Here is a 13,330-nt window from a genome sequence, read left to right as displayed (position 1 = left end):
ACAAACAGATATATTATTCCTTATCCCAACTACTATGCCCCATCACTTTTTTGTCTTATTATTTCACTACAAAATATCATATTTCTTGTTATATATGCCATCCATGCATATTCCATATCAAGCTCTCCCCCTTGGTCATTTTTTAACATTTCAGACTTAAAATTTTATTTTTCATATTTAACAATATATAGAGTGTTCCACCATTTAAAATTCTTTATAACGTGAAATTAAATACAATTTTGGAATTTTTAATCTAAATCATGAAATAAATTCATTTAAAATTAATGGAGAGGATATTTTTGTCATCAAACTCTGCACCCTTGTTATTACTACAAGGTACCCAAGGAAGTAGCAAAAGTAATAATGATAATATAATTAGTCGCAAACTGGTGTTAAGCATAATATTCAAGAAAATAATGATACCATCATCTATTATTGTACGCAAAATGCATACACCAATACAAATTTGCCATGCAAAATACATCAACTCAAAATAGAATTGGATTGAATAACCTAATAAATTGATAATACTTCGACAACACTATATCAAAATGTGCAAATTTGATGCAGAAATTAAATAAATATTAACGAAAAGTATCATTAGTGAAAAAAATAGTAGAACAATAATATAAAAAAAATCCACCAAAAGAGAAACAAGTTAGAAGAAAGTATTGACTTTTTTTGTTGTAGGTAGAATGTGGAATAGATTAAGGAAAGGATTGCAAATTAAGGGAGTACTAAAGAAATTTATTTAGAAAATTAGATGGAAGAGAGAGGATTGTAAGAAGAATAAGGTTAGAGTAAGATATTATGAAAGAAGAAGAGGAGTAAAAAGTGAGGAGAGGAAAGTTAAACAAAATGTAACAGTAGGATATAAGAAAATTGAATAAAGCAAAGGAAATTAATTTGGAAACAAAAACAAAACCAAAAAAGAAGTAAAAAAATGTTGATGTGATATAGGAGCTTGGAAAATTAAATACAATACTTTTATTATTATATATAGAATAGATTACCATTATATCAAAATCAGAATATAACCTGGATGGAATCTCAACATTTTAACCATATTATGTCAAGTAATCTTCACTAATCATTAACATAATTTGAGTACGGTTCTTGTTAAAGATAATCAAAGATGATCATATTATTTTCTCAAGCCCCATCTAATGTTCATGAAAGAGCTTTGAAATTCTAAGGTTGTCATTTAGCATGTACAAGGAAAGAGGGATAATGCACGGTAAGAAAAGTGTAGCAAGCAAGCAATTAGAGTAAAGACAAGAGAACATGCAAGAGGTAAAGAGATTTGAATGTAATTGGATAGCGCCTTGATAAGGTCGGTGAAAGCATATATTCCTCATTGCCTTTTTACTTTTGTTTGTTTTCTAAATTTTTAGCCAAAAAGAAAAATGTATGTTTGATTGTTTTCTGATTTTTAAGAAGAAAGTCGCTTAGATCTATTTAGTACTTGTATTTAAATAATAGTTTTTAATTTTTTTAAAAATACATACAACTGAAAAAATATATAAAAATATGTATAATGTTATTTAAAAATTAAAAACATATATTTAAGTTGATGTATCAAATATGCCCTTAACTGTCGGCCTCTTCCTTCCCACAGGAAAATGAGTTTTTAGCAATAAGCTAGGCTTGGACCTCAATGGGTCCCACAATGGACCTCTAGTGTGGATCCCACAAAGCTACGACCTTAACCTAGGCTATAGTATCTCTGATTTTTGAAATTTGGACCCAAAGAGAATCTTCCCCGCCAATTCCCACAGTCCCACTTGTACTAATGCGCATGTGGACCCACGTACCTCTCACTTTTAAGGCCCACTTGCTTCATTGGTCGTTTAGATGGGCCGGGCTTTCAGCGATTTAGCCGGGGGACATACATTAAAACCTTATCATAAAATTAACGCAAAAATTTGGTCCCCCAAAAGCTTTTGGAAATTAGATGCATCAGTGCATCACCAAAGAAAAATACAAAATAAATTGTGCATGAATTAAAATTTTGTTTTACAGATTTAGTATTAGCATTGAGGTTATAAATCCCCAAATTGCTATTTTATACTATCAAACCACAAAAATAGGTCATTACTTGAAAGACTATTTTGAAAATATTTTACAACTCAACTACAATCACATCTTATAGCAAGATAATATATTTTTATAAATAGTTTTTTATTGTCTCTCATCTCTTTTATATTATTTATAAATCTTCTTCTCTCTCTCTCATTATTGTCTCTCACCTCTTTTTTTAAAAATTATTATGGTCTCTCACCTCTTTTGAGTTATATTATTTTAATATATTGTATAGTAAAATAAAAACTGGGATGTTGGTTGTATTGTAAAGTGAGATAGTATAATAGATAAAGTAACTTTTTAAATGGTAAAATATAATTTTTTTTTTTTACAATCTCAGATGATAATGCTCATAATAATTGTTTATCATCATCAAATCAAAATAAGATTTCTTTTTTGGCTAGGAGGATTTGATCCTAAATTTTTTTATTCAAGAACAAAGATATAAAATTTAAATCTAAACATAAGTTATAAATTAAATAAAATATATGAAAATTGTATTTTTAATGACCTGCATGCTTGGTCGGCCCAACTCTTCTCTCCCTTTGTTCTTTTTCCACATGCACGCTTATCGCCTATAAGTCCTAATAGTCTTTGAAAAAAAAAAACAAAAAGCCTCCAATAAAAAGTGGATAAAAAAAGGGCATTTTAAACATGAATCTGTGATTTGTTACTTTCCAAGTTGCTAATCTGAAACGAAGAATAATATATAGCAATCCTCTGCCATTTCTGCTTTGAGTTTATCCATAAGTTGTCAAAAGCAGTTTTTCACTTTTATTCTCTAAGCTTGAAAGGGTATTTTATAAATCAAAATGGATGCAACAAAGTTAAAAGGAAATAGTGTAGTCAATTATATGGGATTCAAATATAAAATCTCTAGGGCCCTACTAGAAAATCTCTAGTGAAGGATAGGGTTTTTATAAAAGATTAATGTGACACAATCTTATGGATTTCACTAAACTGATTTAGAAGATATAGATGCATTGTTCTTTTATCAAGATATTTTCTCTACGTATATCTCCTATCACATTACTAGAGAATTCAAATTCAAACTTCTCCTTTAAACTGATTTAAGTTCTGAAAAGACTGAAATATCTACCTCCAAAAGATAACATTATGCACTGCATCAATTTTTTTAAATAAATATATGTTAAAAAATGTGGCAGCAAATTAGAGATTCCTTTCACCAACTAATCCAAGCTTTCTTTTGGTGAACTTTAGCTGAAAATGCAGATACACTAGGATTTATTTTATGCAGGCGGCCAAAGATATATGAGTTAAGAGAGCTTGATCCTTGTAAGGGAATGACAACAAAAGAGGCTTAAATTGCTTTCCATTGAGTAGTACCAAAAATTATGGATGATTAAAAAAATCCTATCATATTTGACCTATTTTGTTTACATAGATTTTTCCCGTTCTTGAAAAGAGACGTGATGGACACACGTTTTACTTACTCCACCTTATCCCTTCCCCCCCCCCCCCCCTTCTCAAAGTGTATATAGATACTTTTTATTTAATATATATATCTATATTAGTTATGTATATGATTTATTTTATTTTATACATACCTTTTTTTTTTATACACATTCTATTATTTTGTCATGAACACACTTGGTTTGTCTCTTTCTCTTGTTGCCACCTCTTTCTTTTCTTTCTCATCTCTCACTAGTGACAAAACCACGTAATTAAGGATGGAAAAAATACCTCTAACCCACGTAATAGGGACAAAGCACACCCTATGCTACTGTCATCCCTACTTCAAATTATATTTACTCAATACTTCAAGAGCAGTAATCCCTTCTCTCACGTGATGACATAAATGGTAAGAAATATCATGAATTAATTAGTAAAACTATTATAAGAGAAGAGAGTATTATTCCAAAGTACTCAATAATTACATTGAAATTTAGTTATTAACATCTTCTTTATTTTCTTTCTTTTTTTTTTCTTTTTTTTTCTGTTTGACTAGGAATTGAACTCTACCACCCACCCTGCTCTGTATATGCAGCTGTCTCGTTACGTCAATATTAAATGTCACTTTTTTTACAAATTTATTTAGAGTTATCCAAACCTTTGAGTAACAAAATGCACAAATGGATGTCATTTTCGTTTGGATCTCAAGTCACAGATACACAATGACCACAACCACAATAGATTCTTTCCAAGTTCATCAAACAGATAAAGTGCCTTTTTCTTTTTACTTTTGCTGTCACCACTTGTGTTAGACAATCCTTCACATAGTATGTTCATTTCATCCTGACACAGATCTATCTTATCGCATTCATCCAGCAATGGAATCTTAATTTAACAGGAATAGAAATCCAATGTGTACCTTGGACAAAGTACGAAACCTCTCTAAAGCAAAACTTCTAAAACAAAACAAGCTGTTCTTAACAACCAGTTGAACACAGTGATGACACAGGAAGTAAGATAAGATTCTAAATAACACTATACTCGTGCACATATAGCAGCATATACAAAGCCAAATATGCTGAAAACAATAAAAACCCATCTATACACAAAGTTAAAGACATTTTTTTTTTTTTTTATAGAAGAATTCTGATTTCTAGTGCTTGATTGGTTGCAAGAACTAGGCATATAAGAGATACAAGCTATTTCCACCAAAAAAGAGAGAGAGCAACACATGCTATTTTCCCAATTTTTATAATACAAAAATCAAGTGGCATCTTGGTTAGGATGAAACCTGAACTACTCCATCTGAGTTTCAAAAAGAAGACGGAAGACATATTCTGAGATCATCAAGAGTGGGGCAATCATGAATGCTTAAACCATGCTCATTGGCCAAATGCAATAAGCAGATGAAACACAAATGGGGAGAGATATCCTCTGGAGCAGCAGCTTGGCATTCAGCAGGAAAGGTAGACAAGAGACGTCTGAAAGAAATTGTGTCTTCGCATACCTTTTGACAAGAAGCACATAATTCATAATAAGAAACATACCTTTCAAGGTATATAATGCAAATGAAAAACAGCCAAAAACAGAAACCTGGTAACAAGTTAGCGAAGTGTGTGCATGTGTGGATATATATATATATATATGTATGTATTGTTCATTTTCTTGTTGAACAAACTCAAGCCTGTCAATGAGCAACTTGATTTACTCATCATTTTCTGGTTTATAGTAAACAGTACTACTAAAATTGTTTCCCCCTTCCCAAATCTATGCTAATAATTAATTAAAAAAATTATAGTTGAAATTATATTATTTAATTTAATTAGATAAAAATTTTATTTATATACATAAAAATTAGATTTACCAACCATTTATTGTTAAAAATTATATATAAAATGGACTATTTATATTATCAATACATACAAATAATAATTTGAAATTCTTATAAACTTATTTACAAACTTAAACAATCTAATCTCATGTCTATATAATTGTATTTTTATACATGTATACATATAAACATATAGTATTATATTACTAAAATTGAGCATCATACTCATGAACTTGTTCATGAACACATTATTATGTTTGAGTTCAACTTGTTTAATAGTAGAGCCTAAATTTTAGCATGAGCTTGATTCATTTGCTAAATGAACATAAAAAAAATATTTTCTCGAGCCAAGTCCTAGCAATTCACAAACAACTCAATTCATTTCTAGCCCTAGAATTATGACGTAAAAGAACTTGCAAGGTGCTACGAACAGGCAGGCTGCAGCAAAATCAATAAGCATTTAGTAATGCCTTGGTGCTGATAGGAAAAGTATTTCACTTTCCAAAAAACTCATGATCATGAACTTTACATGAATTGTATTCACATCAATAATGGCATCTCTTTACACATCAAATTACAAATAAACTGCAGACAAATTCAAAAGTAGTGAATTTTTTGAATTTCTGCAAATAAGCTTAAGAGTTCCAATAATTATGAGGTCCATCCGAGTGGTGGATAACTTAAATATATCAAACTTCTGAATTGATCAGCTCTTTGAACTTAACTTTTCTATGTAATGAACTAAAAATGCAAGTCAATGGAACATTGTGAACAATGAATGATAATACACACACACACACACTTGTGTCAGAAATGAATCTACGACAAGTGAAAAGAAGAGGCTCACTGGCTCAGGAACTTCAGTAGATTCTTGAATCTGACCCCAAAGAGTTTCCTTCAATGCATGTACATCAACTTGTTTTGAAGTTTTGTCATATTGAACTTCAATTTTGTTTACCTGAAACATTAGCAATCATGAGCCAGGACAAAAAGAAACACACACATACAAAATTCTGGGTAATAATGATTAGTGCAATTCTAAGAAATTATTTATTTTAACAAGTAATCTTCTATGAAGCACAGGTGCGGGTGCGGATACGGGTACGGGTGCGGGTACGGGTGCGGGACTCGGCAATTTTTGAAAAAAGTGGGTGCGGGTGCGGCGGGACTCGGCAATTAAAAAATTATTAAAAATATTTTTATTTATATTTTCTATATATTTTTACTATTAAAATATTCTTAAAAAACATATTACTAATTTACTATGCCTTGATTCACAAAACAAAGAAAGAAAAAAGCAAGAAACACAAAACACAACACAAAACCAAAAAGAAAACACAAAAGAAGCAACAAATATTCAAAATAAAATTAAGGAATGATAGATTTAGGGTTTTTGGGTCTCATTTAGAGCCAATTTCGGCTGTTGCAGCCTGTTTCGAGGCCTGTTTCGGCCGTTTCGGCCGTTTCGGTCGCCGGCCGATACGGACCGATACGGCCGAAACAGCCCGATTCTGGCCGATTCTGGCCGAATCGGCCCGAATCGGCGCCGCGTCGGCGCAATTCAAGCCGCGTCGGCGTGAGTCGGCGGGAAAAAGAAGATGCCACGTGGCCGACTCGGCCGGACGCTGCACCGACGCGCGAGCAGCGGCGTCCCTCGCGCGTCGGCGAGTCCCGCCGCGTCGGACGCGGGTGCGGCACCTCCGGTGCCGCGTCCGTGCATCCCAGGTAATCTTCAACTAACAAATTATATTACAAACTTCACCAGGCTCAAAAGTTTCTTTGTTGAAATTATTGAATAATGTTCATCCAATCTATTTGAAAACCTATAGACCTGACTCAAAAGATTAACATGACTGACTTGAATATTTCAAAAGAAAATAATGGAAAATAGAATAAAAACAAACCCGGCGAGGTTGAGAGACAAGTCCATCTAAGTCCTCCACATCATTATGAACACATCCATCATCATATTGACCACTAAGCACACTCTCATTGTCCCATGACGGCAATGCTTCATCAAAATCATTGTTTCCTTGCCATGAGTTAGCATCTGGAGAAAATAAAAGGAAGTTAATCATCATTCAATGCAATTAATATACACTCCCCAACTCTTTTTGGAAATACTTCTCCCAATTCTTTTTTTTTATTATTGGAAAGTTAGACACACACCCAACGGGTTTTCAAGCCAAAACCTCATTTTGCTCTTACAAGGTTAGGAGGTGCCATTTGAGCTAGAGATCATTGACACTTCTCCCAATTTTTCTTGAAATGCTATCACAAGAGAGAAGAAAGAAAAAATATTGCCTGCTCTATGAAAAGTGAAAAATGATTATTTATCATTGATGAGACAAAAATACTATAACCTTGTGAGATGATGGCATAATTCCCTTCCCTTTCTTTTTGGAAATAACTCTCCAAATTCCTTTTTTTTATTGGTAAGTTGCACACATACCCTATGGGTTTTCAACCCACAACTACCTCACCCCCTTCACCTTGCTCTGACAAGGGAAGTAGCTGTCATTTGAGCTAGAGGTCATTAACACTCCTCCCCAATTCTTCTGGGAAATGCTTACTAAAATATCACAAGAGAGAAGGAAGAAACAATATTGCTGTACTCTTTGAAAAGTGAAAAATGATTATTTATCATAAAATGATGAGACAAAGAACATTATAACCTTGTGAGATGATGCCTTACTAAATAGACAGTTAAGGAATGAGAAGTAAAGAAGCAAATAAGGCACACTCAATATAATGTGCCCAATTTATTGAAGTAGATCCTATAGAAACTATGCTGGATTCTCTGCCTCACATCATCAGATAGATACCATAAAATATAAAGGAAAAATCAGTATTATGTAAATCCCTAGAATTTATCCCCGCATATGTGTTTTGCACTCAAATTCAGTATGAAAAACAGTTCAGTTGCAATTTTAGAAAATTGTGAGAAAGGAAGAAGGGCCTGTACCTGAAAATTTCCGTGTTCTCTTTCCAAGGCACTACAATCAAAATAAGAATTCCATTATCAACCACAACAAACAATAGAAGGCCTAAAGAATTAATTCCAAATCAGGGCAGAAACTTGATTTTTCAAATACAAATTCTTCTCAACATTACGGAAAAGATATTTTAGACTATAAAATTCAAAGTACATATTACCAATTATACTTTCTTTATTAGTAGCAAAGTACTATTTAAAATAATTCTGTGGGCTATATATGTATGCGTGTGTGTATTCCATCCATTTCAAACTCAGTCCAATGCTTATATAATTTAATATGCTGGATTAGCGCCTCCTTATCACACACACCAAAAAAAAAATCTGAGATCAAGTTGACCTCAAATAGCTTGCCTAAGTACCTAATCAAATTTTACGCTACATTGCTGGAAACCATATGTAAAGTTATTTATGGTTAGGGATTAAGCTACAATACCAGAACATTGGGAAGAAGAAACAATTTGACAAGATTCTCAGGTTGATAATGGCAATCATCTGGAAGTCTGTTACTAGTTGGTGCTCTATTTGCAGGTAAAAGTAAGGACTTTGGATTTTTGGGGGGAAGAAAGATATCATCCACTTCCTTGTCCAAGGAATTTGTGAAGTCAATGTCAACTTCAGTGAGGATTTTCTTCTTCGTTCTCTTATTTGTGACGGTTGATCCACTTTCTGGGGCAGGAGTATCCTCTGAACCTACAAAATAGATACCATATACAGTATATTAAATGGACACACACAACATAGGTTACAAAAACTGACAACATAATTTTCACCTGTTACCTACCCTTAGACCTCCGATACTTCCAATGATCAGGACCTGCCCATGCATTTTGTTTTGAAGTGATTCCAAGCCCTTGAAACAGAAACATGGAAACTTTCTCGAATCTGTCACCCACATCAGGTTCACACATTCTATAGGGATCACTCTCCTGCAGAAATATGACAAAATTATGGAAGTAACCTTTCGTATATTTGTTTCATTTCAGTGAGGCTCCATGTCAAGGCAAATTTAGGAGGGAAATGAAATAGAGGTAGTGAAGGCCCAGACCACCACAGGTTGGAAAGTTTTTATATATCTGTGCTTATTTGGTTAAAGAATCTAACAATATAAGAGCAGCCCCACCTCCAAATTCTTAATTATGAGCTGGCCTATTCAAGGAAAAATCTCTACATTCACCACCAGATCCATGGGAGTAAAGGGAGACGCGGAAGGAAAAAATATGTTATAAGTAACCTCTCACACACAGGATGTAGCAAATACCTCATGACTTTGAAAACTAGGATCTCCAAAACTGGAGCTCTGGTTAACAGAACTTGTCTCAGCCTCATGATCAGAGGTCCATGCATCATTATTCCGAAATAAATTAGAATCAAAATCAACTTCATTAGCATCATATGCATCAGCAGTCGCATCTGATTGCTGACCGACATTGAATGTTTGTGATGGCCTTTGATTATCCTTATCAAATTGAAAGATAATCTCCTTGAGAGTAGGAGAAATTTCATTTGTTGCACGCATGTTCACCACCATCTGCTCAATGGACTCTACAAAGAAAATAAGCAAATGGCTAAAACAAGAGAAGGAAAAGGTAAAATATTTGTGCATTTGTATGTGAACATGAACTAGAGAGATCATAATGGCAATTTCATACCTTTGGCAAAAGAGAGATCAACCATATCAGAAGTATCATTTTGGGATGAACATGACTTGCACTTCCCTGGTACTTCAAAAGAATCAAAAAGTACCCGACATCCTCCATAGACTCCAAGGTTATTCAGTAGAAGACCTTTGGCTCCACCTTCATCAAATTGTGCAGATGTCTGATGATATAGCGGATCCACTGAAAATGCAACTAAAAAAACAAAAACAAAAGATACAAATTAGAAATTCAAAAAGGAAAAGAGATCAATAACTGTAAGGGATAGAAGTAGGATACGAAGTTACCATCAAATTTCTTTACATTAAGAGCTTCAAAAGAGGATTCCAATGTTGACAGTGGTGAAATCTGCACAACCACTTGCATCAGTTTGCAATTGCAGATTAACTCACTAATGCCATCTAATCAGAAACAAACCATACCTTCCTTGCAGTCTCTTTCTTAGAGTGACCCGTGTCCTGCCCATTGTCACCATCTATAATAGTTTCTGTCACCAAAGCATTATATTAGGGAACAGACCAAAATGCAGAAGTAAAGATCTCTCACTGCAAGAAAAAGAAAATGCTAAAAATTAAGAGATAAAATTGCAAGTTATGAAGAAATACATGTTGGAAATAGAAGTTACACTTATAGCAATGAACGTCCACGTGTATCTGTGTATATACAACAACAGACTCACAAGGGCCTTTTGAAGCACGAGGGTCTATCTAAGGCATCACCTTTTTCAAGTAAAGTATAAAATGTGCAAAGTAAACTTGCCTAAAATAAATATTTTGGTTCTACTATCTCTTCTTGACAGATATCAGCCTTCTTGGTTTCATGAACCTGTAGCAGGTCCAGTTTCCATAACTTGGGCATTATCATACACAGATTACAATGACATGCCACTTTTAATCACATTTTGAGAGATGTCATTGAGTACAAAATTACCACATAGTTCAGCAAAATTAAAGTCACCAATCTCAATGACCAAGTATCTTGTACATGACAGCAAGTTACCTCTATTAGTCTATACATGAGTTCACTATGAAAGCAAATGCCATATAGAAGCAATTGCAGCCCTCAGCCTGAGATTAAATAAAGGCCTAACCTTGTTGATCTTCTATTCCAGCTCTGTTGATCCCACCCAAAACCTTATATGCTTCCGAGTGCACTGAATCAACCCTCACTGAGTAAATTTTCACCCCTGCTTCCAATGTGCAACTTGCCTACAATTCAAAATCCATAAACCCAAAATCCCAACCATAAAAAAACTTAACAAAAAAACCAATCAATTTTCACAAAAGGGTTTTCGATTTTCGAACCTTTTGAAAATTAGTCTCCGTATCATTTTCAGATTCAACTTTGATAATCTCACTAAGATGATCAATAAGCTTCAGCTCCCAAGTGTTCTTCTGGTTAATTTTCTACATTACAAGGATAATAAAGCAAAATAAGAAAGTCACAAAATGATTGTTCATAAAACAAATGCTCAACAACTCAGCATTAAGTCATTAACTATAGCCTAAACTTTGAACAATTTTTAGAATTAAAAAGAGGTGTATATTTGTGTATGTATTGGTACAGGGCGCAAGCTATTAGTTCTAAGTTCTTCCGATCTTATCCATTCTTAAATAAATGACAAGATTAGATTTTATCAAGTCCTCAATTTTTTCTCTTGATAACGTAAAGAGTAAAACCTACGGGCAATTGACCTCACTCACTCCTGACGGGTTAAGTAGTTTATTCTCATGTCCAGGAGCAATTTTGTCAAGTCATCAATAACTTAAATAGGTACCCAAAATATTATTTTTATATAATGATGGACAATATAACAAAATCTAAACAACTCATTTAACAATAAATGTAATAAGAGTAAAAACTAGTTCACACACCCTGTTATACACACTTTTAGACACATACTCAAATTCACATAAAAATCATGACTTGAAGTCACAAATTTACAATAAAGTCTATGATGGTTCTAATCATTCGTTTACTTTTGAGAAATAACAAATTACCACTGCACAACTTTGGTTTGATGGTCACTCCATAAATACAAAATTCTTGTAGGGTGGGGGCAGGGTTGACGTCTCCATAAAAGAGTTTCGCGTACGTATACGCTTAAATTATCTAGAGTAGATTTTCAATTATGTATAAAAAAAATGACAAATTAGAGTGTAATTACTCATCAATCAACAACAATGTAACATGAACCCACATGAATTAAATTAGGCTTTAATTACTCATAAATAAGCAACACTTTAGAGAGAGGAGAATACTGACATTTTCGCTGGCGAGCTTAATGCAATTGTGGAACAAGTCGACGATCTGTTCTTTGCTAAGGTAAGGGTCGGTTGTGGTGTTGGTGGCGGCAGTGTTGTTGGTAGGGGCAACGCGGCGATTGGCGGCGGCGCGTGCAGCGCGTGCCTGGGCGCGTTCGAGTTGGTCGTCGTTGGAGCCTAGAAATAACGGGCTGGTCGGTGATTGGAGATGGTTGGCGGCTGTACCTCTCTGCGCTGTTGGCTTAGGGCTTAACGGTTCCACAGCCATTGTTGTTTTCTCACTTTCTGTGAGAGAGAGAGAGAGAGAGGGAAATTTTGAAAAAGTAGAGAGAGAGTGAAGTGGTTACTTTCACTGTGAGAAATGGAAAATGAATGAATAGAAGAAAGGGATCCACAACGACGTCGTTTGAGGAATAAAATAATAAAGGCTAATGGGTTACCAATTTGATCTTCCAATTATGGGATAATAAAACACAATCTAGTCTCTCAACTATTAATTGTGTTAATCTAACCCCTAGCTTTCCAAATCAACTCAATTTCATCCTTAAATCTCACTTCCATTTAAGCTTAACGAAATTAGTTAATGTGGCAAGAGACGTATGTTATTGTGAAAAGTGTGAATTTTCAAAATTAAGTCTGATGATGCAAGGAAAATCAGTAGGCTGGATGCTCCGAATTTGAAAGGACCACTCGCTCTCTAATGGCCTGAAAAACAAAGGAAAACAATCAAAGGTGACCGGGATCGCCGGCCAAGAACCCTCCGATGGTAAAGTCAGTTTTATCTCTATATCTTTGGAGTTCCAATTTCTTGGGAAAATGTTCAACGTACCTTCCATTGGTCTGAATGGCTGTTTATATAGTGTCCTGGGGGCAGTTATTGAAATTGTAACCTCCCCTGAATTTCAGGAGGTCCGGGGTTCTTGGATAACTCCCATAACCGCCTGATAGTTGCATTTTCTCACACAACGGTCATCGGAAGTTATGCGTGTATTACGGAATGGTGAAGTGTATTTTAGTAATTCAAGTGTACGTTTTCGTCCAAGGGTCCTCGTGTGGACGAGTCTAGTCAGGACGAGGTGGTCGTCTT

General features: G+C 34.2%; 1 protein-coding gene across 1 annotated transcript; it reads right to left on the bottom strand.

The window, feature by feature from the left end:
• Nucleotides 1-4,452: 4,452 nt before the first annotated feature.
• On the bottom strand, nucleotides 4,453-12,590 carry LOC142640716 (condensin complex subunit 2-like). The gene is made up of 13 exons (XM_075814936.1): nucleotides 12,245-12,590; nucleotides 11,284-11,385; nucleotides 11,070-11,187; nucleotides 10,402-10,466; nucleotides 10,267-10,327; nucleotides 9,974-10,174; nucleotides 9,583-9,866; nucleotides 9,106-9,250; nucleotides 8,758-9,014; nucleotides 8,292-8,322; nucleotides 7,231-7,376; nucleotides 6,174-6,284; nucleotides 4,453-5,002 (listed from the first exon to the last, which is right to left on the bottom strand). The coding sequence occupies exons 1-13, from the start codon at nucleotides 12,509-12,511 to the stop codon at nucleotides 4,808-4,810; spliced, it is 1,983 nt and encodes a 660-aa protein (XP_075671051.1). The 5' UTR covers nucleotides 12,512-12,590; the 3' UTR covers nucleotides 4,453-4,807.
• Nucleotides 12,591-13,330: the final 740 nt, after the last annotated feature.

Source organism: Castanea sativa, chromosome 6 (assembly GCF_040712315.1).
Source record: "Castanea sativa cultivar Marrone di Chiusa Pesio chromosome 6, ASM4071231v1".
NCBI classification, from domain to species: domain Eukaryota; kingdom Viridiplantae; phylum Streptophyta; class Magnoliopsida; order Fagales; family Fagaceae; genus Castanea; species Castanea sativa.
The sequence above is the reverse complement of the archived record's forward strand: the minus strand, read 5'-3'. Positions and strand labels throughout refer to the sequence as shown.

Coding starts and splice junctions, on each gene's coding strand:
- LOC142640716 (XM_075814936.1), bottom strand. CDS start 12,511: ATGGCTGTGGAACCGTTAAGCCCTAAGCCAACAGCGCAGAGAGGTACA. Junction 10,467..11,069: donor TGGAATAGAAGATCAACAAG/GTTAGGCCTTTA, acceptor CTTTGGTGACAG/AAACTATTATAGATGGTGAC. Junction 10,175..10,266: donor TAATGTAAAGAAATTTGATG/GTAACTTCGTAT, acceptor TTGTTTTTTTAG/TTGCATTTTCAGTGGATCCG.